A 24,464-nucleotide genomic window follows, 5' to 3' on the forward strand; every position below is an offset into this window, starting at 1 on the left:
ATTTTATGTGTCAAAAGTCTAGCTATTCCTCTAACGTTCCGCCGAGTATCCCTTTTTCTCTCATCTACTCGAAGTTCAATGCGGATCTCTCATCCAGATGCACCCAAACAGAGACTTGTATGACCATGCTTCCACGCTTTGAGTTCCGTACCAGCACAACGCCAGACGAGTCCCCCGCGCCAGTGGCAGTCAGGAACAAGAGGGTATTACTAGTTCAGATCTCAGGCGTGTTTGGTGTGAAAGTCTCTGGCTGATGGTCTCTAAATAGGGGATCTCCAACGCATCTGATATCAGCGGTTAGTTTCATTGACATAGACTGCGTGAGAGATGGAGTCCCACTGTACTTCCTAACTCCCCTGCCCTGGAACGAGTTATGAACAAGAAACTCCTGTACTCTGGTCATTTGGGGAAACATCTTGAAGTAGTACCAGGTAGGTCCCTAGGTTAGGGTTTAGGTTAAAGGCGATGAACCCTAGAAGGCCAATGATAAGTACTGACGTCAGGCGGATCAGGATGATGAACCAGACTAAGTATGTACATTGTCTTACAAGAGCCATAGCACGCACACGTTCTTCGTCAGATCAACTGCTCCTGTCGATTGAGTGGACACTGAAGAATGATGTTGGTCACACACATCTAGTTTTATTGATTGTATGGCTCCATTGTGCCATTGCGGCGGGCCTAAACAACGGTTGACCGAATCCTTTCTGCTCTCTACTTGCAGGAAGCCATTCATCACAAGTGTCGCCTTGCAAACCCTGGATTCTCTCCTTCTATATCGCCACTGTCTTTGAGAGCAATCGCAGTACGAGGACGATCAACAAGCGGAGGGAGAAGCCTAGCAGTTGCCTTCTCGTATGCTCTCTCAGAGATGAGTGCATACGCACTATAATACACAGACCCAGCCATTGGGTTAGAAGTTGACGAAGCGACCTCAAGTTGAAGGGTTCAAGGTACCGAGAGAGAATGAATTGACTAGTACCGTGAAAGGAAACCGGCATGGAAAGTTCAATGCCAACAGGGGAACTAAGTCCTAATGTCCCTTTCATACTCGGCTTCTACTTAGCACCTGCATGGTTTCCCGCAGGTCGATGGATATCCAATTTCATGCTTGCCTGTTTGGGGAACTGGACCAACCCACCTTTGTATATATAAAAAAGTGGCATCGAAAATATGGAAGACGACCCATCGTCGTCCATCCACCTCTCTGGTCAGATGTCCGTGTCCGATTTATAGCGAGGTTGCTGTTGGTGTCTTTGGCGACAGCCTTGATAAGGAGATTGTAGGGCTGCAGTTGGGGAGAGGTGGTGATAATCAATGTCAAAGCGATCGAAACGGCACTGCTCTCCAACCTACGTTTGTGACAGAGAGGTTATGCAGCTGCTGTTGGAGCGAGGCGTTGATGTCAATCTACAGAGTACTGAACATTCATGGCAATGTTCTCCAAGCCACATCGATCGAAGGAAACGGGGACATTAGGTATACAACAGCTTCTGGGAATGATGCATATGGATCAGTCCATGATTGTACGAGAGAGGAGAGGCTCCAGCCCATTGCTTCTTGTGCTTCCAATCCGTCAAAACAATGGCAACTGAGATGATAGCAGGAAATCTCTGCGGACTTGAAATTTCCAGGCTATGAAGTCCCTGAGCATGAAAACAGGTCAACAAAGATATTCCACGATGTCCAAGGCTTTTGAATTGACAGGGCGACACTTGTCAGATGAGTCGCGTAGCCAGAGCCTGGCCCATGCTCTTCAGACCAGTACGGAGTACTACTTTGTACAGAGAACAAGTCTGGAGTTTCCTGAACACAATGCCTCGGCTTATGATTTTACAAAGTGGGAGAAATGGCCAATGAGACGCTATGAAAGAATCAAGCTGCAGCCAAGCTGCATTGGTCACAAGGTATATACAGTAGCGTAGCACTCAGAGATCAGAGCTGTCCTGACGGAGGAGCTCCCATGGCAGTCATAATTACGAAGCTCTGGACAATTATTCCTGACGGCAGATTGAAAAGCAAGTATACTGTACTTGGTCCTGTGCCCGGACTTTAGTTCATCCTCTGGATGTCTGCTCCATGGTCCTGGAGACCTTGAGTACTTATCTTGACCATCCGAGCATCGACTCTGGGACTGACAGAAATTCCGAGGAATCTGGGGTTGCGGCGGGTTCGATCGTTTACTTTCGGTAGTCGGAATGGATCCACCTCAACGTGGGGTAAGGATTTCCTGATGTGGATTAACTAGTTCCCTCGACGTCGCATTTGTCTCCCACGCAAGACGGGATGGCCTTTTCCAGAACATGTACGAAATAGGAAAGTGAAAACGTACGTCCTAAAAGGGAAAGTAATTTCACACCGAGGGGTACGGACTACGGAGTACTCCATACTCCGTACTGTACGCAGAAAGTAGGATTACTAATAACCTATTAAGATGAATGGATCAGATCACACCTGTCCAGCAATTTGCGCAATGAATGTGGGCTGTTGTTGGGCCTGGAAATGGTTGCATGCCAAACTGAGAACGTGACTCCAAGCTCAGATGCACAGGCGCCATTTTATCACAGCGGCCAGATGAGGCCACGTGACATCTCCAACCATCGGAAAAATCCAGCCGGATTTTTATCCGGCCAACGCTAACCAATCATGTCCGAGAAGGCACTGGAATTTCCCCCCAACTCCCCGACGGCATTATTCCTCTCGGCCTCCCCGACAGTGCCGAGTCGACTCAGAATGCAGGCCAGAGTTCCAGACGGCGTCGACTGGCCACTGGCCAATTCCCCCGCAAATCAGTACTGGAGGTCGGAGAGCAGTGCACCGACGAGGAGGAATTTTCAGGCCCTCGTTGCATGCGAGGCCGGCTTCGGATTGGCGCATCGGAGCGATTCATCCGATGATCAGCTGGTCTCCCCGCCTCTTTTAGCTCGGGATGCCTTGAAAGTTGAAAGCCCCATGGATTCTGCGCGGAGAACAGACGCTACTCCGAGCGGGATATGATGGTATCTGCCCTGTTTCAACAAAGAGGCCTGGATCCCGCCTATCCCCGGAGGATGCCGGTGGGGAGAAGGTCTCGGTTAAAAAGAACACGAGGCGTTGATAACGTCCGGAATTTGACTGATCAGGAAGGTTGCGCGAGGGGCCAGACAGAGCTGGAGGTGAACCAACGAACCTTTTTGATGAAATATGCTCCGCAAATTGAGTCATAGGAGGATGGCGCCCTCTAAGCGAGATACAGAGTAGAAGAGCGTTTTGTCCATTATTGTGCTGTTTGGGTTTCTCATCTTGCCCCTCCTTTTTGACAGCTTGCCCTGTGTGTGTGTGTGTGTGTGTGTGTGTATGTGTGTCGTGCTTGGCTGTTCAGGCGCTTGTCATGGATATAGAATCGACTAGTTGTTGGAGTCAACAAGATCCGACGAGTCTGAGCTGCGAGAGAGCCAAGCTGGAGACGACGATTGTCGTGTCGTGATTGCTAGAAACATGCCGAAAAGATCTTGGGTTCAGGTCGAGGGCGCGCAGACACAGTCTCCGACGTCAAAGCGGCTGTCGTTGAAGTCCACGGCCTCGATAGATAAGCCCATCAAAACCGACGATTCCGATGAAAGTCCTCGGATTGCCCAGCAAAACGGCTCCCATGCAGATGAGCAGCCGCCGACGCCCGGTTTGACCGACTCTGTGAACGAGCATCGGCAAACGAAACCTCGGCGGCGAGCTCCCAGTTCCTGTCAATCGGATGCCGAAACGGTCTGGCCATCTCTGACCAGGAAAGTGAAGGCCTGCGCAGCATGCCGGAAACAAAAGGTTCGTGGTGTACGGTGCCCCAAGGGGAACGGTCGGCTTACGACGGTTAGATCCGCTGTGACATGGATGAGGATGGTCCGCCATGCAAGCGATGCAAGGAACGGAATATGCCATGTAAGCTGAACAAGAGCTTACAAACGTTGATTGAGGAAGAATCAAAGTCAGTCGCGGACTCAAAAAAGGCGCAGAAAGAAATAGTTGACCGGAGTGACTGACGACGTCACAGATGGCGAGCAACCGTCAGCCATGATTTGGCCATTCTTCATTCGGCACTCGGCCAGACACTACGCGCCCTTCGTCTCCCGCCATTGCCCTCCCTCCAGACACCCCGGCCAGACGCCGCCGCTGACGGCGAGGCTCCAAGCATCTCGCCCGCGGAATCCATCGAGTCGAAACCCGGGTCCGGATATGAATCTAGCCCACCGCAATGGCGGCGGTCCTCCGAGGACGTCCTCGCGCAGGTCCCCATCGAGTCATTGTACGAAATCACCCGTCTGCGTTCGCTTCGCGGCGAGACCGTTGAGGAAGATCACGGTCGACCAGATGACTTTATTTCGCGCGGCGCGATCCGCATAGAGGATGCTCAACGGCTGTTTGAGTTTTACCAAACACATTTGGATCCTTACATCTACTGCCTGGCCGCCAAGTACAAGACTTTGGATAGCTTGCGTAGAAGCTCGTCCATCCTCACCGCGTGTATCTGCGCCGTGGCGGCGTGCCACAGCGAGCCCGACACAGCCCTCTACGATGTCTGTAATCAAGAGTTTCGACGCTTGGTGTCCACGACCATCTTCGACCGCCGCATGAGCCTGGACTACCTGCGAGCCTTGGTCATTGGGACGTACTGGCTCAGCGACGTGTCCTGGACGCTGGCCGGGTTTGCGATTCGACGGGCCAGCGATATCGACCTGCACAAGTTTTATTTCCGCATCCTCGACTCGAGCAACGGGCACGTCTCGACGCCGAACAGCTGGGATCCCTCCGATCCGGAGGCGTCGATCGATCCCGTCCGGCTGTGGTACCTGCTCTACATTTGCGACCAGCATCTCTCCATCCTTTATACCCGGCCGCCGATGATCCGCGAAGACGAGACCATCCGCGGCTGGAGAGGCTATCTGGAGTCACCGCACGCAACGCCGGCAGATGTGCGCATCTCCAGCCAGGTCGCCCTGATGATCTTGCTCAGCCAGGTGCGGGAGCTGTTTGGCGTCGATGCGACACGGCGCGTGCCTCGCGAGTATGTGACGCATATCGACATGTTTAGCCGGCAACTCGACCAATGGCAGGCCCATTGGGCGCAGAAGCTGCGTAAGTCCTACCCGTTTTTTTTTTTTTTTTTTTCCTGGACACTTCGAGTCCCCAGCTGACAGCCGCAGAACCGAACGAGCACATTGGCAACTTCCCCAACAAAGGCGTCCAGGTACACTATCATTTCGGCAAGCTGCATCTCTTCTCGCACGTCTTTCGGGGGCTCAAGTCCGCCGATCATCTGGAACCGATTCCTCCGTACTTCCGGGACGCTGCGGCCAAGGCCGTGTCGCATGCCACGACGATCCTGGAGCTACTCCTGCACGATGCCGATCTCCGGCGCAGTATCGTGGGCGTGCCGCACTACTTCCACACCATGGTCGCGTTCGCCTGCGTAGTCCTGGTCAAGGTGGCGGACCGCTACCGCGAGGAACTCAAGATCGATGCGGTCGCCATTCACTCTCTGATCCGACAGATTATCAACCTCCTGCGCGAGAACAACTGCAGTCGGCACCATCTGATTCACTGGATGGCGGAGGGTCTCGGGAAACTGCTCGACTCGTCCTCTCTGTCGTTTCCTTCGCCCACGTCAACGACCACCCCGTCCATCGCCACGCCAACATACACATTTAACAACAACAACAACAGCAGCAGCAGCAATACCAACGCTGACAACAGCAGCAAGTCCATGGCCGTTCCGCCCGCGTCCTCCTGGCAAGCATTGTCTCCGTCACAACCCCTCCTGGACGACGGAATCCCCGAACAGCCCACTTTTCCCTCCGTCGATCCTCTTCTACAGATGGACGCGACCTTTGGCGGCGCCACCCCGGGACATACCGCCGCGGCGGACGCGCCGTTTGGATCCGGCCCGTTTCTGCCCGTGTTTGAGGGCGCGGACGGTGAGTGCGAGTTGACGGACTTTAGCTTCAACTTTGTCTAGCATGTTTACTGTAGTACCTCTGTCTGATATGCATAGACAGACAGGGTTTTTTGTTGTTTGCTCTCTTTTTGTTTTCGGGTTCTCTTTGATGGAATAATACCCTGGAGTCTTGGGTTGGGTGTGTTGATGGGTTGATTGCAATGGTATTTGATTAGGGTTGAAGAAGCATGCATGATCTGTGTATGTAACTGAATCTCGAGGTATAAAATGACGAAAGAAAAAAAAAAAAAAACAAATACAGAGGTACTGTACACTGATGATTCTAAAAGTCATTATTACCACTCATCATCATCATCGTCCGCATACACTCGCTTTCGCAACTTCCACAACGTCATCCCCTGTCCTCCACCCTTTGCCGCAGTCGGGGCATTCGCCTTGTCCTCCACCACGCGCATCCACGGCACATTCCCCACTCGCCGCGACCGCTCTAGCAGTCTCTGCAAATGTTCCTTCAGCTGTGATTTAATCTCGCGCTCCACTGCGTTCGTCGTCGCCGTCTTCTTCATTTCCAAGGCAACCTCATACGCGGCGTTCCGCGCCGCGTAGTACTCCTCGCTGATCGCCCACGACGGCGCATCGACCTGTCCGCGAACAAGGAGGATGCCCTGCCCTTGCTCGACGAGCGTCCACCGGAGGACCTCGGCGGGGATGGGCGTGAGGAGCTCCAGTTTCTGCGTCGACGGGTTGATGGACCGGATGAGCGCGAGGCCGAGCGAGCGCGTCGCGGCTGGGTTCGGCGGCGTGCAAGTGCCGGCGCCGACGAAGAAGTAGGGGAGAGATTCGTTGCGGGAGCGTGTGATGAATGGGGCTAGCTGGGCGTGTAGGTCGGAGGCTGCCGACGGATTGTCTGCTTCCGTCATGCTGGTGTCTTCCTCTCCCTCGTCGTGCCCAGAGTGGTCGGGCCCGTCTGCCGGCTCGGAGACTCCAGTGATTGCACGGGGATCCTCAATGGCTGTCACGGATACAATTGACCCAGCGAGGAGATCCCGGAGCATGTCCGGATCCTGCCGGTTGCCCAACACCATGATGCCGACGATGCCCTGTCGCGGCCCCGCGTAGGATACGGTGATCGGCCGCACCAGCGTCAGCGGGACATCCGACCAGACTGGGTTCGGGCAGTCCGCGGGCTGCCACTGGTGAAAGTACGACTGGATCTGCATCGCGCGCAGCTCAGCGCTGGACCGCGTCGCGAAATCAACCGGCTGCGACGGGAGCGTCGTCAGCGCCACCCGTGCGGAACCAGCCGCCTGGGCCAGCGGCTCGACGACCTCGTCTGGACCCTTCTCACTCATGTACACCACGTCGGACAACCCCAGACAACCGACCAGCCATGTGGCTATTTCGAGACCTTGGCCGAAGATCCAGCCGGGAAAGTTGACAATGAGTGGGCATTGAGGATACGTAGCGAGGAGCATGCGGTAGTGATCCATCAGATTCATGGCAGCCGAAGCGTAGTAATCGGGGTCATCTCGCGGCGAAGGTGCGCCAATATGATGGGCTCGGACGATCCGTCCATGCCGAGAGTTCTCTAAACTCGGATGTGTAAAAGGCGGGCCAAAGACGGGCTCGCGTAGGTGTGCAAGGTAGATATTTCCCATCGGGGCGAACTCTGATTGCCCAGGATCAAGGTCGAGGAAAGCGACGCCGTCCTGTGTCTGATGCTGAGATGTATCCATCTGCGGCGCTGGGCTCAGCAAGTGGTTCAGCAAGTATCGACTAAATGTCGATTTTCCAGAACCCTTGGGTCCGCAGACCAGGACCCTGAGCTCGTGACCTCGGCGTGAGAGGTTCTTGATCGTTGCACTCCATTTCTTGTCGAGGTGCAGTGGGCGGAGCGGTCGTTTCAGGGGGTCTTCCGAGGAAGTGAACAGCTACCGCACGTATTAGACTTGCAAAACTTTCGGGAATTTCTTCGCAGAACATACAGGCGAGAATGACCGTTGGGACGGTTCGTCTGAGATTTCCTTGTCCCCAGGGCTCCCTACAACATTCCAGATACGGTTATACACCGGTGCCAGTTTCCTGAGACGAGGGAGACCGCTGGTGCAAGACGAAATTTCGACCTCTGCGTATCCCTCTACTCCCGAAACACATTTAATCACGGGAAGAGAGTGCGTCGATGGCGCGTACACCCGGTAAGTCTTTGGGGAGGGGGCCAACTTGGCGCCCATCAAGCTGATCACGCCTCTTTTGACCCATATGTCGTAAATGCCAATGAACGTAAGAGTCTGCAACTTTAGCGAACGGCCTTGGTTTCTCAACATGGGCGTCAAACCATTGCCTCCCTTATGCGCACGCAGATCCTGTGCTTGTCGGCATACACGACGTCGCTTCTCTTCAACCGCATCTTTGACAGGGCAAAGTTCTCAGCGTCGACGACGGCTCGAGATGAGACCTCATGGCTAATACAACAGAGTCAGCATGCCAACGTACAGCGGACACAAAGTTTCTCACCCCTCTTCGCCTTGATCAATTGCCTCGTCTACTTCTTCCCCCGCGGCCGAGGCAATGACGACGCCCCCCTCTGGTTCGGTAGTATGGTCCTGAACCTCTGCCTCTTCTGACGTGGAATCATCGGGTCGCGGTGGACTTGGCGGTTTTGATTGTGGTTCAGGATTTGTCGCAGGAACTTGTTTGGCCGGGCTGCGCGTCCTTGATGACTTTGATTTTTTTGCGGGGGGCTCCGCATTGGTTTCTGATGGGGCGGGGACATCGACAGGCGTTGAGGATTCTTGTTGTTGCTGCAATCGTGCTTTCCGTGCCGCAATGGCACTGACCGCGCTCACTGCGTCGGCAGCTCGAGGCGCTGCTGCGCGAGTTTGTTAGGAAAGTCACTTCAAACTTTGGGAATTGCGTACCTGTCGACGGCGCCTTCTCTGCCTTTCGCTTCATCCGGCTTGTCTCGCAGCAAACTTTGGATTCAGGACGGTGGCTGCAAAGGATCACTCCTAAACTATAGATGCAAGGAGTCCCATACGCGCCGTTGAAATTTTGTATCCTACGTCTCTGATAGGTTATCTAGGTCCCTAGATAAGCATAACCCATAACTGGAGGAAAGTTATTCCCTTATCGATTATCGGAGATGGTCCGTGCACTGCAGTTGGAAAAAAAGTTCTTGGTCGCATCGCAGCTTCGGTAGTTCTCGATGCAGCTAGAATAAGAGTGTCAATTCTCTCTGCGCATCACTGGCAGCTACAATGGGCAACAAAGTACGAGAAGAAAAGCCCGACAGCGAACCGGAGTCGAGACACTCCACGCAAGACACAAGTGATGCAGACTCGGACTCGAGCTCAGGATCCAAAGTCGACACAAACTCAAACAATAATCGGACATCCGGTGGAGAAACTCAGTATGAATAGAATACATATATTGTTGCCTCCTGTGTGACGTGCGCTGATGGACCAGACGTACTGTTTCATTCCTCGAGCCACCGACCTTCAAACCGCCCCCTGGATTCCGATCCTCATCCCAAATCAAGTCGCGCCTCTCCGCCGCTGTGACATCGGCCCTGGCGAATCTCGAAGGGAAACAGATTTTGCATATCACGGCGCCAGCATTTCTTCCGCTGTCCAAAATTCAAGAGTTGTCCTTAGCTCAGGCAGTCACGGGCCAGCCGGTGTTAAACTACAAGGGAGTGGATTACGGGGTTTCTGTGGATTCACGGCAGAGCCATCATCCGCAAGATTTGCTGCTCTACAATGAGAAAGCCCATCGATACGAAAAGGCCGACATTCGAGATATTCCAACCTACAGCATTCAGGAATTCGTCCGACTTCCCAATGGGACTGACACCAAAGTGAATGGCTCGCTGGAACCGAAGACCAGCAAGCCGCGTCGACCGCAGCCAAGGAACCTGAAAATGCGCTTCCATCCCGTCGGAAGCAGAAGAGACCTTCCTCCCGAAACCATTGGATCTAGTTCCGAATCGGAAGAGGAGCCAACTGTCTCGAAACCGCCGCGGCCGGCGACGGAAGATCGCGAGCGGAAACGCAAGGCAGAAGAAGAAGTTGAGGGGAAGAGCAAGAAGATGAAGCTGTCCTCATCACAGGAGGTCAATCCACCGCCGTCATCGCAGGTTGATGCTCCGTCTCAAACGACCCTTGTCCGCACAGAAGAGAGGGGACGGGAAGAAAAGCAACGGGAGAAGTCCAAGCATCGCGACGAGACAAGTCAGGAGCGAAGAGCTCGTAAGGAGGAGAAGAAGCGGAAGAAGGAGGAAAAGAAAAGGAAAGAGAAAGAGGGCAAGGAGGAGAAGAAGGACAAGGAGGAGAAGAAGAAAGAGAAGAAGGAGAAGAAAGAACGGAAGGAAGAAAAAGCAAAGAAAAGGAAGGAAAAAGAAGAAAAAGGGAAGCAGCAGACAGAGCCCGTTTGAAGTTGAAGCCTCGATGAACGGATCCGATACCCAATCCATTGAAGGACTTGTGCTGATTGCATTGTATCAATACGTTGGTGAAGAACGACTTCTGAACGGCTGGACCTGGCTAATGACACAAAGGTCTGTTACTCAGCGGAGTGTCTTTGCTTTCTGTACGTAAGGATTGATCGAGACACTTTCAGTAGACCCGTCAGCCAGGATGCAATTGCGTTCTAGGTAGGCCGCTGGGTATGGAAGCCAAACTGTGGTGATCGAGTCTACCAAGAAACTCAACTCATGAAAGGCACCAATACAGTGATTGCCCATGGCTTCGTACAATCGAGAGTAGATTTTTTCCTTGCGGACCAATTGGGCTGGCCTACCCTGTGATAGAACAGCGGTGCGTCCAGTGGCCGCTATACAATTGCAATCAACCCGGTCACTCTGCTATGGTATTCTGATCGCTGGGGATCTCCCGCGCAACGTTACGGCCCGAACGTAACTCTCCAGGCGCGCGTTGCAGAACAGCTCCTCGAGGGGGCTATGTTGGATGTTTCTTGCATGGATAACGCTAGATGTACTTACTTTTCAAGGAACAGGTACTGAATTGAGGGATTCTCTAGAGGTACGTGGTATCTCTACAGTGTACCATAGGGTTCTGCGAAGATGCGTCAGGGTCTATAAATTACTCGGCACATCGAGTGGAAATTAGTACTCCGACTAATCCCAACATCCTCTTTCCAGATAGAAAAGCTCGATCATGTCAGATGAATCAGATCCTAAAGGCATCAACGGACAAAAGGCGTGGCGAAGTCTTTGGGCCATTCCCAAGAGTCACTTGATTGAGGGAGGAGAAAACACGTACCTCCCTATCATTTCCACCACTGCATTTGTCGTCAACCTGCGTCACTGCGAACCCGTATGTTGGATAATCTGTGAGAACTGAACGGTGCCGTATCTGAAATCCACAGCAGTGTGGGTGAGAGGTGTCTTTGATCAAGCCCGTGGCGATGAATATGGAGTGGGTGGTCGAGAAGCCGTACGCCAATGCAATGTCAAGGGTTCAGACGCCAATTCAGTCGTCGCAGCTGAACAACTGAATGCCATTCATGCGCTGTTTCGACCAGCAATAGATGTATTAATGGTTTGTGTAGAGAAGAATCTGTCGCCCGAGGATCGGATGAGGAGGGGTCGAGGGGCACATAGAAAGGTGGCGGGGGTTCCGCATTCGGAGATCTGCCGCGTGCTCGGTTACCTTTTGACTTTTGACCAGCTGCTTATTCCCGCAGGACTCTCTTCGCTATGGACTTAACTTACCGAGTTAACATTTTCCACCACTCGTTCGAATCGAGATTTGTGCGTTTTGGCCCAGGAAAAATCCAGATTGGCCGGGAATGCCGTCAAACTCGTAGAAAAATCCTGGCAGGACACCCCGGCACACCGCCAGACTGCGACTCTGCAAGTCATTCCTGTCATGCCAGGCTTCGTCCTCGGACAAGCATGACTGCTGCGGGTTGATTCTGTCCTGTCCCTCCCGCACTTCGCGCAGAAAATGTGAAAGAAACAAAAGACTCCGGCTGCATGGTAACTTAGGTTCCGAGTAACTTACATACATACGGAGTACATAGTAGATTCCTAGGCTCATGCAAGGCCAGTCCGAAAAGGGAAACCATTGCCAAAATGGCGCCTCCGGGTCAGGGATATCGAGCCAGTGGCTAATCACAGGACTGCTCTCCGATTCTTCACGGCCAAAAATAGTGGGGCTCCAGCGGATCGAGACAGCCCCCGATCGGGAATGGAGACCAAATCACGAATGACGATTACTAATTCGCCCCATTCCCGCGAGCGGCCAACCCAAATGGGAAAGTCCCGTTGCAAGCCTCAGGCGCCGAATTGCCCATTCGCCTCCCCCGTTCAGGGCTGGACCGGAGCGAGGCCGTTCGGCGAGGAGGAAGACGAAAAAGTCACCTTCACAAAGCCGCAAAGCCGGCGATTTTCTCAACTCCTTGCTGCTCGCCTTGTTCTCATCCTCTCCATTCAGACTGCTCTTCTGCGCCCCCCGGCCCGTCGCCGTTTGCGCCGACCGTCTTACGACGCCGTGTCTGCATCCTTATCCCCCCCCTTAGTCTCCTTGTTCCGTTTCCAGCCTCGTAGTTGTATCCTTTATTTCTCGGGGCGTCCCCTGTTTGCCCAGCTGCATGTGCAAAGCATTCGCGTCGCCTCCTTAAGATTACACCTCACCCTCGCCCGTCGACGGAATTCTGACGGACTCATCTCCCGCCATCATCATTCCGCGGCGCGCCGCCCCCCAGTCTTTCGCCACGGAGAGCCCTCCAAGCACGCGACATCGATCAACGCAATTGGATTTCCCCTCCATTCAACAACTGAAGCAGACACGGAGAAGAATGCCGTGCCATGATGGCTTGAGAAACACCTGCGCTGTGCGATGCTAACTGTCGGAGGAAATGGACTTCATTGTACGTCGCCGATCAACCGCCGGGGCAGGGATATCCCCGGCGGTTGCGCTGGTGTCATTGTTGCACAGCGATCCATCTGCGCTGATCGGTCCGAACTGACTGCGGGAATAATAGCTCTCTCTTACGCATTTCTGCGAAGTGCATGGTCCGACGTCGATCCTGTGCTCGCAAGTGCTGCCCTTCTCGTGCGCGCAATGCAATCCCGAGCCCGGTGACTTCTCCTCCGTCGCATCGGCGTCGTCCTCTCACCAGGCCCCGTCCGTTGTACAGCCAGATGCTACCCGCGACGGAACGCCCTCATCCGCGCAGCAGAGTCACGTCGCGGGCGAGCCCACCTCCTCGTCGCAGAGCATCGAGAATCACCCCTACTTTGTGAAATCTGCCCAACAGGCGTCCCGTGCTGAGGCCGAGCAATGGAATCGCTTCGGCGGCGCCGACCAGGATACCTGCGCTAGTTGTCGCATCTCGCTCCCCGAAGGCGTGAGCAAGAAACTCTCCGGTGACGGCGCGCGCGACGGCGGCAAGGCCAGCAGTCCCGTGCTCCGATCGCGAGAAAAGGTGTACTCCTGCGGCGGGAGCCACTCGGATTCGGATGATGATACCGATGCCCATTTCCATCCGTCACTTCCGGATTCATTGCAGTCGGTGTCGACCGCCTCCGATGGATCGTGTCATGCGCACATCCTCACCTATTTGTCACTGCGCGGGCCACCGAAACCCGCCGACTATGCGCTGTTGCGGCGCTCATCAATCCGTACCCTGAGCTGTGAGCTCTTACCTCGAGGTCTGTCGTCGGGGCCTCTGTGCTTCGGTGACCCCGTGACCGGCTATACAATCGCCTACGTGTTTCGACTTCCCGATCCGATGGCCCGCGGCAAGCGACGGAATTATGCGCTGATTGCTCTCGCTGGTCGGGACGCAGGGCGCGCCTTTCGAGCCTCTCCAACCATCTGGCGGGCCTTTGCGCGCATCGCGGGCGGGATCGTCGCCAGCGCGGAGAAGCACCAGGAAGAAGAGAAGCGGCGCGAAGAACAAGCCGCGAACCGCGCCGGCGGCAGAGACTACACCCCCGTGTCCTCGTTCCTGACCGGGCGCGCCGTCGATCCAGACGGGATGCCTCGACGTCGCGCCGGCCAGATTCGCGCGCGCAATCTCGCCGAAATCGTGGGTAATGAATACATCTTTGCAGAACTTCATGCTCAATTCGTCGCGTTGCTGCAACAGCTAGGCAACATGTTCGGTGGGGTCCCCATCGCGGAAGACCGATTCGTTTGCAGTACTGTTGGCGAGGAGGGCTCCACAGACCCATCTCGTCGCGGGAGCCTGGCCTCGCCGTTGGAGGATAGATTTGCCGAGCGACAGAGCCGCAGGCTCAGCGAGCTAGGATTGGGCAACCTCAACATCTCCTCCTCTGGCCCGCAGCCCATACCGATCTCTCAGCGTCGCCCTATCGCAGCGTAACGGTTTCTACTGGTCTACCTCGGAGTCATTGCATCTGTGCTTGATCTAGACGGTGAGGTAGTAGCATATGGATGGAGTCTCGGTAGCATGGGATTTCTTGATTTGCTTGACCATAGAGGATGGTGTTTTGGGTGCATGTATAGTAGTACTCGCTAATCAATAATGTACTCCGTACCGAGCTGCATCGTCCCAATCGTCAACACAGCACTTGGCTTGGGAGACTTGCCTTTTTCTCGTTCACTCACAACTGGCTTAACGACGGACATTTGGATAGATGATTAGTCATCGTCATCCCCAGCTTCGGAATAAATATATCCCGACCAGATTGTCCCACCACCACACAGCAAAATCGTCGGCCGCAACAACGAAATCTGACTTCAAAACTCCAGCCCGTGATTCGAGACAGACGCCGTCAAGATGGTCGCTTTTGATAAATGTGACACGCGACCGGCGCACATTGACGCCATTCTCAATGGGCTGGAGCGGTACAATCCCGAGACCACAACTGTGTTCCAGGACTATGTGGCCCAGCAGTGCGAGGACCGAACGTTTGACTGCTATGCCAATCTGGCATTGCTGAAGTTGTGAGTTTGGCCCTTGTTTGACGATTTCTTTGATTGCATTGCCTTATGATGAGGGACAAACTACCACGTTTCCTATTACCTGACCCGCCAAGTGCGGAATGAAGCATGACATTAGCTCTAGCTGAAGGCATCATTATTGCTTCTTTGCGATTCCATTACAGCACGGACCGGGAGGACTCAATGCTGATTGTGCCATAGATACCAGTTCAACCCGCACCTCCTCAACCCTGAAACCACCACCAACATCCTCGCCAAGGCACTAACCGTGTTCCCCTCGCCGGCATTCTCGCTCTCGCTCGCCCTCCTGCCGCCTTGGGTGCAACCCTACAGCGACAATGCCGCGGACATGGGCGCGAACGCGGACTTTGTCGAGTCCGTGCAGAAGCTGACGCGACTCAACTCGCTGCTCGAGTCGGCGCAGTACGCGCAGTTCTGGTCGGCGTTCAACTCGGACGATCTCTATGCGGACCTCGTCGCCGACGTCGCGGGCTTCGAGGAGCTGGTCCGCGTGCGCATTGCCGCGGAGGTCGGCAAGACGTTCCGCGAGATCAACGCGGACGTGCTGGCGCAGTGGCTCGATCTGACCAAGAGCCGTGATGCGCTTGAGAAGTTCGTCACGGATGTGTGTGGGTGGGAGGTCGACCGGGCCGCCGGCGTCGTGCGGGTGCCGCGGAATCCGGAGAATGAGGCGCGGACCGAAGTCAAGGGGGAGAAAGTGGGCGTGGAGATGTTTGGCCGTGTCGTGCGGAGGGGGTTCGAGCAGCCCGCATGATGGTCTGGACTATTATGGGCATGAGTAGAAAAGAGGGTTGGCGTAGGGCGTTTTGTTTTTGGTTTTGAGCTTTTATACCAACTCGGCATGTTCATAGATGTCTCGAGTTTAAAATCTACGCGATTCTTTCGAGCAGCAGATGTCATGTCGGTCCAGACAGTTCTGCTGCGGAAACCTTTTATTATTTCTCATTACACATGCTCGTTGGGGGGGGTATATCATTGCAAAATCAACTTCCATCTGCCTCCTTGCCTTCCTCTTTTTCTTTTCTTCTTTGAACGACATCCCAATTGTATACTCTGGCCGTAGCGACTTCCAGCGTCTGCGTCCCCGTAGACCGTCAGCATTCATCCAGGGAAGAGGGAGGACGAGATCCATACGGTGATCTGCTCCCGCAAAAACTCCAAATCCTCTTCGCACGCAGCCAGACTCTTCTCTGCCGCCGCGAGTTTCTCCGCCAGCATCGCCTCCGCCTCCTCAATGGGGTAAGCCAGCATCACATTGGCACCCAGCCAGAGATACACTTCGTTGGTGTCCTTGGGATCAACCGTGGCATGAGCGTACAGGGTATCATTCAACTCGAACGTCGTCTGTATTAGTTTCTTCTCCTGATCTGCATCATCATCATCATCATCATCATCATGATTATCCGCGCCAGAGTCAGCCGCCTCGCGCCGTGATCGCAAATATCGCACCATCTCTAGCGTGTTGCGAATATCCGGGATTTTCTGCCGCAGCCCCGCCCCACGCCGTTGCGTGTTGAGCTCCATGAATTGGTACTTTGAGATCAATTCCTGGAACGAGCGTAGCGTGGGCTCGACATCGGCGCGGCTCGAGACGTAGTCGGTGACATTTTCGACGAAGGGCGCTTTGGGGATGCCGCGGGGGTTGGTTCTGTGTTGCGAGTTAAGTGACTGCACTACGCTGGAATGTGATGTAGAGGTTGTTACCCCTCGGATTGCTTCAAGTCTGTCATAGTTGCTGTTTCTATGGACAGCAAGGCCAGGCCAGTGTTGATCTGTTGTGGTGGAGTGAAGGCGGAGAGAAATTCTTTTAGGCGTCTGATAGAATGAGGGACGGGGGGCCCATTGGCCGGAGCTCAACTCCAAAAGTCCCAATGACGTCTTCACCGACTCGCGAAAAGAACTGAAATTGACAGCTTTCAGAACCAGAACAACTTTCAACTCGCTGCAATGGACGCTCTCTCGAGAACGACGAGACAATGGTGCTGCTGAAATCCACACCCACGATCCTCGCCGCGCTGGAGCGCATCCCCTCGTCCACGCGCGAGGATCTTGGTCTACCAACGGTCTCCGTCGGCGCGCCCATTTCACACGATGATCTGATCGCGCTTGCACGGTACTACCGCAATACCGCGGAGGCCGACGGCGAGCGCAATCCCTACACACTCGACACGCTACTTCGGGGAACGAGCGTTTACGTTCCTCCGCCGCCGCCAAAGCCGGAACCGGTAGGCTCGCACGATCCGATATGGAGTTGTGTTTTCAAACTGACGGGATTAGACCCCAGAATATCTCGAACGCAAGAAATATCTCCAGTCTCTGCTGGATGAGCAGGCGTACAAACGGCTCCTCTCTCCGTCCTCCGCGCCGGAACAGCCAAACATCTTTAGCTCGCTGGAAGACATCGCTGAAGACTCCCCTGATCCAATCACCCCTTCGGTGGTCATTAATATTCTCCTCTCCGTGGTGCTCTGCGCGTTTGCGATTTTTTGGGCTCTGCGGCATTATCAAACCCCGTCATTTCTGCAGCTCTCTTCTCCACTTCCGTCAAAGGATCGACAACTGCCCGCGGTGGGCACGTCGGCGATCAACAATAAGGATCCGGTCTTTGTTTTGATATCCTTGTTTGTCGGGCTGTTGGTCGGCGTGGCGGAGGTTGTCGTATATGCGTCGTATCTTCGGAAGATGAGGACGGCCAAGGAGAAGGAGAGCAGATTCAAAGAGATCAAGCAGGTGATTCCCGAAGACCATACCGCGGACGACTCCAAGGATATCAAGGACGTCTCACACCGCGAGGAGATCTGGGGCAGAGGCATCAACGGCGGCGTCCGACGGAGAATCCGCGAGAGATGGAGAGACCAATGAATCCGATGAACCAATATGCATTACCTATCGCTTATATACTATGTGCCAATGCTATGTACAGTATGCTGATGCTCATCATCAAATCATCAAGTCGTTCATCATGAACCAGGAAAAGGAAGAAGCTCACGCCGTCCGCGGTTCCAGAATCAATTCACCCACCGGCCCCTGCTTGTGATCGAACCCATCCAATTTCGAGAACACCCGCTTGCCTCTGACCCACGTCTCCATGACCATCCCGCGCAGCGTTTTGCCTTCGTACGGTGAGCATTTATTCCGGAACAGCAGCGTGCTGCGCTCAACGATCCACTCCGTCGCATCGTCAAACACGCAGAAATCCGCGTCCATGCCAACGGCGATGTCGCCCTTGCGGTGGGACAGGCCGACCTGCTTGGCGGTGTTGATGCAGCACCAGTGGGCAATGTCCTGCAAAGCTTGATCCGCGGTACGGCGGGGGCCACCCCCACTGCCCATACTGGCGGCTTCTCTGCGCCGGCAGAGCTCCGTCCAGAGAATCGGCAACCCGAGACCGACGGAGGAGATGCCGCCCCATGCGGCAAAGAAGTTGCCGACGTTTTGGGAATCCACGTTTTTGGTTTTGGAGAAGAAGTCATTGACGCTGCTGGTTGAGGACTCGAGCGATGGTGTCCCCGCAGCGGACGAGCTTGGCGACCGCGATGCCGGGCTCGATTTGATCTGTGGAGGCAGCAGCTTGAGGTCTGGCGTGCAAGGGGAATGGTCCGACACTACAGTTTTGATGACGCCGTCGGCGGCGGCGTGGCGATGCAGCTCCTCCCACAGGGCGTCCTGGTTGCTCTGTGAGCGGATCGGTGGGCAGCACTTGTGGCGCGTGTCGCCCGCGGCGATGTCCTCAGCGGCGAGCGACAGGTAGTGGAAGCAGGTCTCTGCGGTGATGGGGATGCCCCTGGCACGGGCATCGCGCAGCAGCGGGATGGCCTCCATTGCGGACAGATGCACGATGTGCAGTGGCAGGCGAGGCGACAGGTTGGCCGCGAGTTCGATGATTTGCTCAATGGCATACGTCTCAAACGATGCGGGTCGCGACTCGAGGAACGTTGCGTATGACTGCAGCGGGCCCGCAGGTACGCAGGGCGGCTGCGACGTCTGCACGTCGTCACTAACCGACTTTGTAATGGGCGGGATCATCTCCGCGTGAAACATGAGCGTTGTCGGCTCGTCCGCCAGCTCGGCCATGGCGGCCTCGACGTCCGCCGGGGTGACGGCGGGAAATTCTTTGACCTGACTCGTCAGCCATTCTTCTCTCTCTCTCTCTCTCTTTTTCTCCAAGAGTGAATTGTTTCACTTACTCCGCTATCAATCAGGAACCCCTTGAACCCACGCACCCCTTCTCTGACCAGCGGCTTCAGCTCGTTGCGATTTCCCGGCACAACCCCCCCGTAAAAGCCCACATCGACCCAACACTTGCCGCGAGCTGCGCGGATCTTCTCGTGCAGTGCCGCCACGGTCGTGGTCGGCGGAATGGCGTTCAAGGGCATATCCACGACGGTGGTCACGCCGCCAAACGCCGCGGCCTGGGTCCCCGTGTAGAAGCCCTCCCACTCCGTGCGGCCCGGCTCGTTGAGATGCACATGCGCATCGACGAGGCCCGGCAGGAGCACCAACGGCGAATAGTCCGTGTATGCGGTGCCGGCGGGGAACTCCGACGCCGGCACGACACGGCCCTCGACGACGGAGACGATCTTGCCGCTGGTTGGGCAGATGGTGATGGTGGCGGCCGTCATGCGGCCGGCAATGATGGCCCGCGAGGAGGCCACCACGATTAAGCTGTCCATTTTCCTTCTTCTTTGAATTCCGGGAAAGCCCCGGACTCTTTTTCCGAATGGTGGCGGTCGTACGAGCAGTGCAGTTACGTGCTTAGAGCTTTCGAACTCTGGACAGGAACACAATGCTATGAATTTCGATTTTTTGACATGAACAGGAAACGTAGCCGTATGCCAGGCGAGCCACGGCGAGACAGATGTAGCCACACGCCTCCAAAGGCAACACACTCAGATCAGAGCCACCGTAGTTGAGCGAGAGTTTCCCAGATAGGGAACGAAAACGCCTTCAACACCCGGCTCCAATATGTATGAACATAAAGAACGACAAACAGGATAGGACATGAAGAATAGAGACCAGCTGATCAACCTTTCATATATGAGATGTCTACGGTGGGTATCACTTTTTTTTTTTTTTCTCTCTCTTTTGCAAAGAATCTTTCCATCCGGTCCCACTGCTCGGCAACAAGACAATGCATGATGAGAATCTGCGGTGCCGTCCGTCCCCGGGTCGGGTCTCAGAATTACTCGATCAAATCGATGATAAGGTTCGGTCTTCCATCTGGCCTCCGGTCTCACGTCCACATCCGAGTGGACCAGAGACAAAGGGAATAGTGGCATGTTTTCCCGAATAGGAAAACTGATCTGGCCTGGCCTGGCTGCCTCTGGGGTTTGCGCCAGGCCGCGCAGCCCGCCCAGCCAACTTGATAAGATTAGGGCTTGCTCTTCTGCTGAAGAGCACCGATAGATTAGTTTATCTCCATCACCTCTAGTACCATCGTGATGGCTCATACATACATGACCATCGATCTCCAGTTCTCGAGCAAGTTCTCGAGAAGAGTAGAAAATTTTTCTGTTGCCACAGAAAAAAAAAAGGCCCGATCCGAGTGCCGAGCGTGATAGCGCCACGTGACGTGAGAATCATTACTCGATGGAAACTCAATTCCATCCAATTAACTTAATTTCCAGACAAGGCAAATTTCTGAACATGTGATGTCTGTTACTCGATCAAAACGTGATATTGATTGAAAGATGGATCTAAATCTTTTTTCCGGACTTTGGTTCCGATGCGCCGAGATTCCTCCGAGTGCTACTACAGGAGTCTTGTGGCCACTGCTTTGAGCCCCGGGCGTTGTGCTTTGGTCTGACCCGTGACTCGGTTGGTTCAGTTCTGGCTGATGATCCTAAGGGGTTCTCAAATGGTGTGCCTGACGTGGCAATTCCCATTTCTTAGAGTCGGGAGCGGTCAGGGGCTGTACGTTTCTCTCCTGCATGCTGTGAGCCTACGTCTTGACGGTGAGTCGTTAACTTTTTGCTCCCAAAGGGTGACCCATGACGGCTTACCCAATAGGGTAATATTGAAGCTTCGCGCGCTGAGATTTGAGAAAAAAAAAATGCATGCATCTTGAGAATGGCGACAGGTAATACAAGCTCACTCCAAATCAAAGCATGTCCCACCCTCCCGTAGCGGGAGGCACTCAATCGATCAACTCCGCACCCTCCCGCCAGCCTCCCATCCCCCATCATCCACATCCTCCGGTATCACGATGGGCACCTCCTCGTACGTAGGGTCGTCGTGGAGCCTGCGTAGCCACGGCAGCATGCATCTCCATGCCGCCGGCATGATGCATTCGTTGTTGAGCTCCTCGCCGGATGAGTAGGTGTTGCAGCCGTAGATAAGCGTCCCCGGAACCGGCGTGCCCACGGGCTTGTCCGACAGGACGTACGCGCGGCACCGCGTCGCGATGAAGTCGGCGAATGGATTTGGGGGACAGGCGAGGCCGTCATCATCATCAATATCATCATCACTAGTAAAGTTCGGATCAAGGAAAAGGTCGACTCTGCGGTTGTGGGCGGGCTCGGCCAGGCACATGGCGGAGATGTACCCGCTCCATTTGGACCCTATCAAGCAGACTTTAGTATTACGGTGATGGGGATGATCAGGACTACACCCACAGTTCCTGGCGAGATACCGCACCGCGGCCAGTCCGCCCTCTGCAACACCAACGATATCAAACCGTGCATCCTCGCTGACGATCCGCCCCCGCGCGGCCAGCACGTCATCAAAAACGCACTCCACATGTTCCTGCCAGCTGCCGTTGCGCAGCACTTTGTTCCGCGTCGTGATCTTCAACCCTGGATGCACGGCCGACTCGCGCGGCAAAGCCAACCACGTTCTCTGAGATATGGCGCGCCCGGAACCGCGATGATAGAGTAGCTGTCCGGTGTTGGCAATCACGACGGCCGTATCGCCTGGTTCACTGGATGCCCGGTCCCTGCCGTCATCGAGAACCGCTTTCACAAACGAAACTACGGTGCCCTCGGCGATCGACTCGGTACCTACCGTGCGGTACGCCCAGATCCCGAGGTCCTGCATCGGGCTGCCGAGCACGACCACAACCCGCTTCGCTCTCCGCAGGTTCGATGACAGCAGGATTGGCACGTGTGGCTCGTCCGCCGCGGCGCCCAGCGGGAGTCGCAGCGTCGAGACACCCACGTCCTGCAGGCGGGAGAGGGTAATCCGCCGGATGCACTCTGGTGTGTGTCCGTCAGACAGACTTTGTTCTTGCTCGTTGGATGACCGCACCCACCGTTCATTGCCTCGCGGTTCAGGTCGTTCCATCGGTCAACGGTGCTGATCTTGTACTTGAATTCTTGGTCTGGATCCGCGATTTGCCGGATTTGGTCTTTGTCGTTGATGAAGTACCTACCGACGACTTAGCTGCAGCCGCAAGTGATGAGTCAACGTTCTCACCCGAGTGACTTCAGGTCCGGCTTGAAAACCGGATCTGCGGGGAGGTCCTTTCTCTGGTAGACCAGCATCTTCGATATTAACAAGAATGAGAACACTGTGTTAGAGGCTGACAAGTGGGAGACACCACATTTGAGTTGGCTTAAACCGTTTGACGCACTCTGTTCGGAAAGCAAACGATTCATCATGTGACAGAAGTAAAGACGATCATGATCCTCTTCACAGATCGAGCACTCCACTTCCAGAAAAGTCATTGATTCAATGGTGGCATAATGTACATCGAAGAAACCCTTGAAACAAACGCCCAAGCCGGAAATGCTCTTTTCTTTAAACCGGACAGCCAAAATCCTCCCAGAATGAACAGACGTCTACCAAGAGGCTTTCTTGACACCGGGCAAGTCACCCGCCAACGCTTGTTGCCGAAATTGAAACTACACAAATGTCAGCATCCGAACACCACCCAGCCAAGGTCGGGAATTCCGAATATAACAAACTCACCCTTGCCAGTTTGAAGTCTCGGAAAACGAACCGTGCAATCCCTCCCGCAACGCATCGGTTCTTGATCTGCGTCGACCGGGTATAAGCGTGCAATTGCGACAGTTCCAGCTGGGCCTGGGCGCGGACACGGGCGGGCAGAGAGGTGTTCCGAACCACGTAGCGAAGTGCTTGGCTGTAGACCGCAGGTATTCGACGTCAGACTCTGATTCTCGGCCATGCTAACGGATTCTCTGGAAATGCGTTGGACGTACCGCTGTGGCTCAAATTGCTCGTACACCTTCCGCTTAGTGTGGTCGCGAATCACGCGGGCATTGATGAATCCGGCGATATCCAGGCGCTTCGAGCGAAATTGCGACATGGTTGCCGTTTGCTCGTCTTCAATGGTCTGCCGGTGGTGATGGACGAAGTGTCGAGATGACACTGACCTGAACCACGTGACTATTTGAAAAAAGTTCATCAGGCACCACGTGACTGTCAAGCCACATTAACAAAGTGCGCCAAGAATTCAGGTGAACCCTGGCCATGTGAGGGACTGCCGGTTCGCCGAACAGCGAACCGTCCGAGGTACGCGAAGAACGTGTCGACGTGGACGTGTCGCGTCCGTACTATGTAGTGGACAGACGTACGCGTGCAGCGAATTCTATTCTTCTGACTCTTTCCTAACGACGACTGATTACTACTCTGGAGTGTCTGCGAGTCTCAAAGTTCACAGTACTCTTCGTCTCCTATACTCTGTGCTTTCCTCTCAGTTACCACCATGATTGAGGACATTGCACCTCTCACTTTTGATTTGGAAGCCCAGGGTCTTACTCAAGCCCGCACCGAAGAACCACAAGCAGAAAATGTAGGTGAGCCGCGAGTCCTGCGAATTGCGGCTAACTGTGATCATCGATACTACCATTAGCCACCGTGCCAAGTACCTATTGCCCTCACCGATGGAAATAATCAGCCATTGAGGACGGAAACCATCATGTCCATCGCGTGCAAGGGGAATGGTCCGACACTACAGTTTTGATGACGCCGTCGGCGGCGGCGTGGCGATGCAGCTCCTCCCACAGGGCGTCCTGGTTGCTCTGTGAGCGGATCGGTGGGCAGCACTTGTGGCGCGTGTCGCCCGCGGCGATGTCCTCAGCGGCGAGCGACAGGTAGTGGAAGCAGGTCTCTGCGGTGATGGGGATGCCCCTGGCACGGGCATCGCGCAGCAGCGGGATGGCCTCCATTGCGGACAGATGCACGATGTGCAGTGGCAGGCGAGGCGACAGGTTGGCCGCGAGTTCGATGGAACTTCATGCTCAATTCGTCGCGTTGCTGCAACAGCTAGGCAACATGTTCGGTGGGGTCCCCATCGCGGAAGACCGATTCGTTTGCAGTACTGTTGGCGAGGAGGGCTCCACAGACCCATCTCGTCGCGGGAGCCTGGCCTCGCCGTTGGAGGATAGATTTGCCGAGCGACAGAGCCGCAGGCTCAGCGAGCTAGGATTGGGCAACCTCAACATCTCCTCCTCTGGCCCGCAGCCCATACCGATCTCTCAGCGTCGCCCTATCGCAGCGTAACGGTTTCTACTGGTCTACCTCGGAGTCATTGCATCTGTGCTTGATCTAGACGGTGAGGTAGTAGCATATGGATGGAGTCTCGGTAGCATGGGATTTCTTGATTTGCTTGACCATAGAGGATG

At 54.8% G+C, this 24,464-nt stretch overlaps 11 protein-coding genes across 11 annotated transcripts; 5 read left to right on the plus strand and 6 right to left on the minus strand.

Moving 5' to 3' along the window:
• Positions 1 to 3,477: 3,477 nt before the first annotated feature.
• On the plus strand, positions 3,478 to 5,986 carry VTN31DRAFT_3903 (uncharacterized protein; the record flags this gene model as incomplete). The annotated part of the gene is made up of 4 exons (XM_069404232.1): positions 3,478 to 3,798; positions 3,849 to 3,958; positions 4,025 to 5,106; positions 5,175 to 5,986. 4 exons carry the CDS (start codon positions 3,478 to 3,480, stop codon positions 5,984 to 5,986), a joined length of 2,325 nt encoding a protein of 774 aa, XP_069261226.1.
• A 275-nt stretch (positions 5,987 to 6,261) lies between these two features.
• Positions 6,262 to 8,878, minus strand: VTN31DRAFT_3904 (uncharacterized protein; the record flags this gene model as incomplete). Its single annotated transcript, XM_069404233.1, has 5 exons — positions 6,262 to 7,857; positions 7,912 to 8,214; positions 8,262 to 8,388; positions 8,441 to 8,795; positions 8,845 to 8,878. The coding sequence occupies 5 exons, from the start codon at positions 8,876 to 8,878 to the stop codon at positions 6,262 to 6,264; spliced, it is 2,415 nt and encodes an 804-aa protein (XP_069261227.1).
• A 305-nt stretch (positions 8,879 to 9,183) lies between these two features.
• On the plus strand, positions 9,184 to 10,358 carry VTN31DRAFT_3905 (uncharacterized protein; the record flags this gene model as incomplete). The annotated part of the gene is made up of 2 exons (XM_069404234.1): positions 9,184 to 9,335; positions 9,392 to 10,358. The coding sequence occupies 2 exons, from the start codon at positions 9,184 to 9,186 to the stop codon at positions 10,356 to 10,358; spliced, it is 1,119 nt and encodes a 372-aa protein (XP_069261228.1).
• A 2,447-nt stretch (positions 10,359 to 12,805) lies between these two features.
• On the plus strand, positions 12,806 to 14,278 carry VTN31DRAFT_3906 (uncharacterized protein; the record flags this gene model as incomplete). Its single annotated transcript, XM_069404235.1, has 2 exons — positions 12,806 to 12,817; positions 12,932 to 14,278. The coding sequence occupies 2 exons, from the start codon at positions 12,806 to 12,808 to the stop codon at positions 14,276 to 14,278; spliced, it is 1,359 nt and encodes a 452-aa protein (XP_069261229.1).
• A 417-nt stretch (positions 14,279 to 14,695) lies between these two features.
• On the plus strand, positions 14,696 to 15,634 carry VTN31DRAFT_3907 (uncharacterized protein; the record flags this gene model as incomplete). Its single annotated transcript, XM_069404236.1, has 2 exons — positions 14,696 to 14,862; positions 15,061 to 15,634. 2 exons carry the CDS (start codon positions 14,696 to 14,698, stop codon positions 15,632 to 15,634), a joined length of 741 nt encoding a protein of 246 aa, XP_069261230.1.
• Positions 15,635 to 15,863: 229 nt separating this feature from the next.
• VTN31DRAFT_3908 (uncharacterized protein) lies at positions 15,864 to 16,610 on the minus strand (the record flags this gene model as incomplete). The annotated part of the gene is made up of 3 exons (XM_069404237.1): positions 15,864 to 15,956; positions 16,015 to 16,528; positions 16,585 to 16,610. 3 exons carry the CDS (start codon positions 16,608 to 16,610, stop codon positions 15,864 to 15,866), a joined length of 633 nt encoding a protein of 210 aa, XP_069261231.1.
• Positions 16,611 to 16,856: 246 nt separating this feature from the next.
• Positions 16,857 to 17,742, plus strand: VTN31DRAFT_3909 (uncharacterized protein; the record flags this gene model as incomplete). The annotated part of the gene is made up of 2 exons (XM_069404238.1): positions 16,857 to 17,105; positions 17,158 to 17,742. The coding sequence occupies 2 exons, from the start codon at positions 16,857 to 16,859 to the stop codon at positions 17,740 to 17,742; spliced, it is 834 nt and encodes a 277-aa protein (XP_069261232.1).
• Positions 17,743 to 17,865: 123 nt separating this feature from the next.
• VTN31DRAFT_3910 (uncharacterized protein) lies at positions 17,866 to 19,553 on the minus strand (the record flags this gene model as incomplete). The annotated part of the gene is made up of 2 exons (XM_069404240.1): positions 17,866 to 18,999; positions 19,068 to 19,553. 2 exons carry the CDS (start codon positions 19,551 to 19,553, stop codon positions 17,866 to 17,868), a joined length of 1,620 nt encoding a protein of 539 aa, XP_069261233.1.
• A 517-nt stretch (positions 19,554 to 20,070) lies between these two features.
• On the minus strand, positions 20,071 to 20,344 carry VTN31DRAFT_3911 (uncharacterized protein; the record flags this gene model as incomplete). The annotated part of the gene is made up of 2 exons (XM_069404241.1): positions 20,071 to 20,269; positions 20,337 to 20,344. 2 exons carry the CDS (start codon positions 20,342 to 20,344, stop codon positions 20,071 to 20,073), a joined length of 207 nt encoding a protein of 68 aa, XP_069261234.1.
• Positions 20,345 to 22,658: 2,314 nt separating this feature from the next.
• VTN31DRAFT_3912 (mitochondrial 37S ribosomal protein uS14m) lies at positions 22,659 to 23,146 on the minus strand (the record flags this gene model as incomplete). Its single annotated transcript, XM_069404242.1, has 3 exons — positions 22,659 to 22,721; positions 22,789 to 22,960; positions 23,040 to 23,146. 3 exons carry the CDS (start codon positions 23,144 to 23,146, stop codon positions 22,659 to 22,661), a joined length of 342 nt encoding a protein of 113 aa, XP_069261235.1.
• A 610-nt stretch (positions 23,147 to 23,756) lies between these two features.
• Positions 23,757 to 24,308, minus strand: VTN31DRAFT_3913 (uncharacterized protein; the record flags this gene model as incomplete). Its single annotated transcript, XM_069404243.1, has 2 exons — positions 23,757 to 24,072; positions 24,115 to 24,308. The coding sequence occupies 2 exons, from the start codon at positions 24,306 to 24,308 to the stop codon at positions 23,757 to 23,759; spliced, it is 510 nt and encodes a 169-aa protein (XP_069261236.1).
• Positions 24,309 to 24,464: the final 156 nt, after the last annotated feature.

Source organism: Thermomyces dupontii (genome assembly GCF_041956625.1).
Source record: "Thermomyces dupontii strain NRRL 2155 unplaced genomic scaffold VTN31scaffold_3, whole genome shotgun sequence".
Taxonomy (NCBI): domain Eukaryota; kingdom Fungi; phylum Ascomycota; class Eurotiomycetes; order Eurotiales; family Trichocomaceae; genus Thermomyces; species Thermomyces dupontii.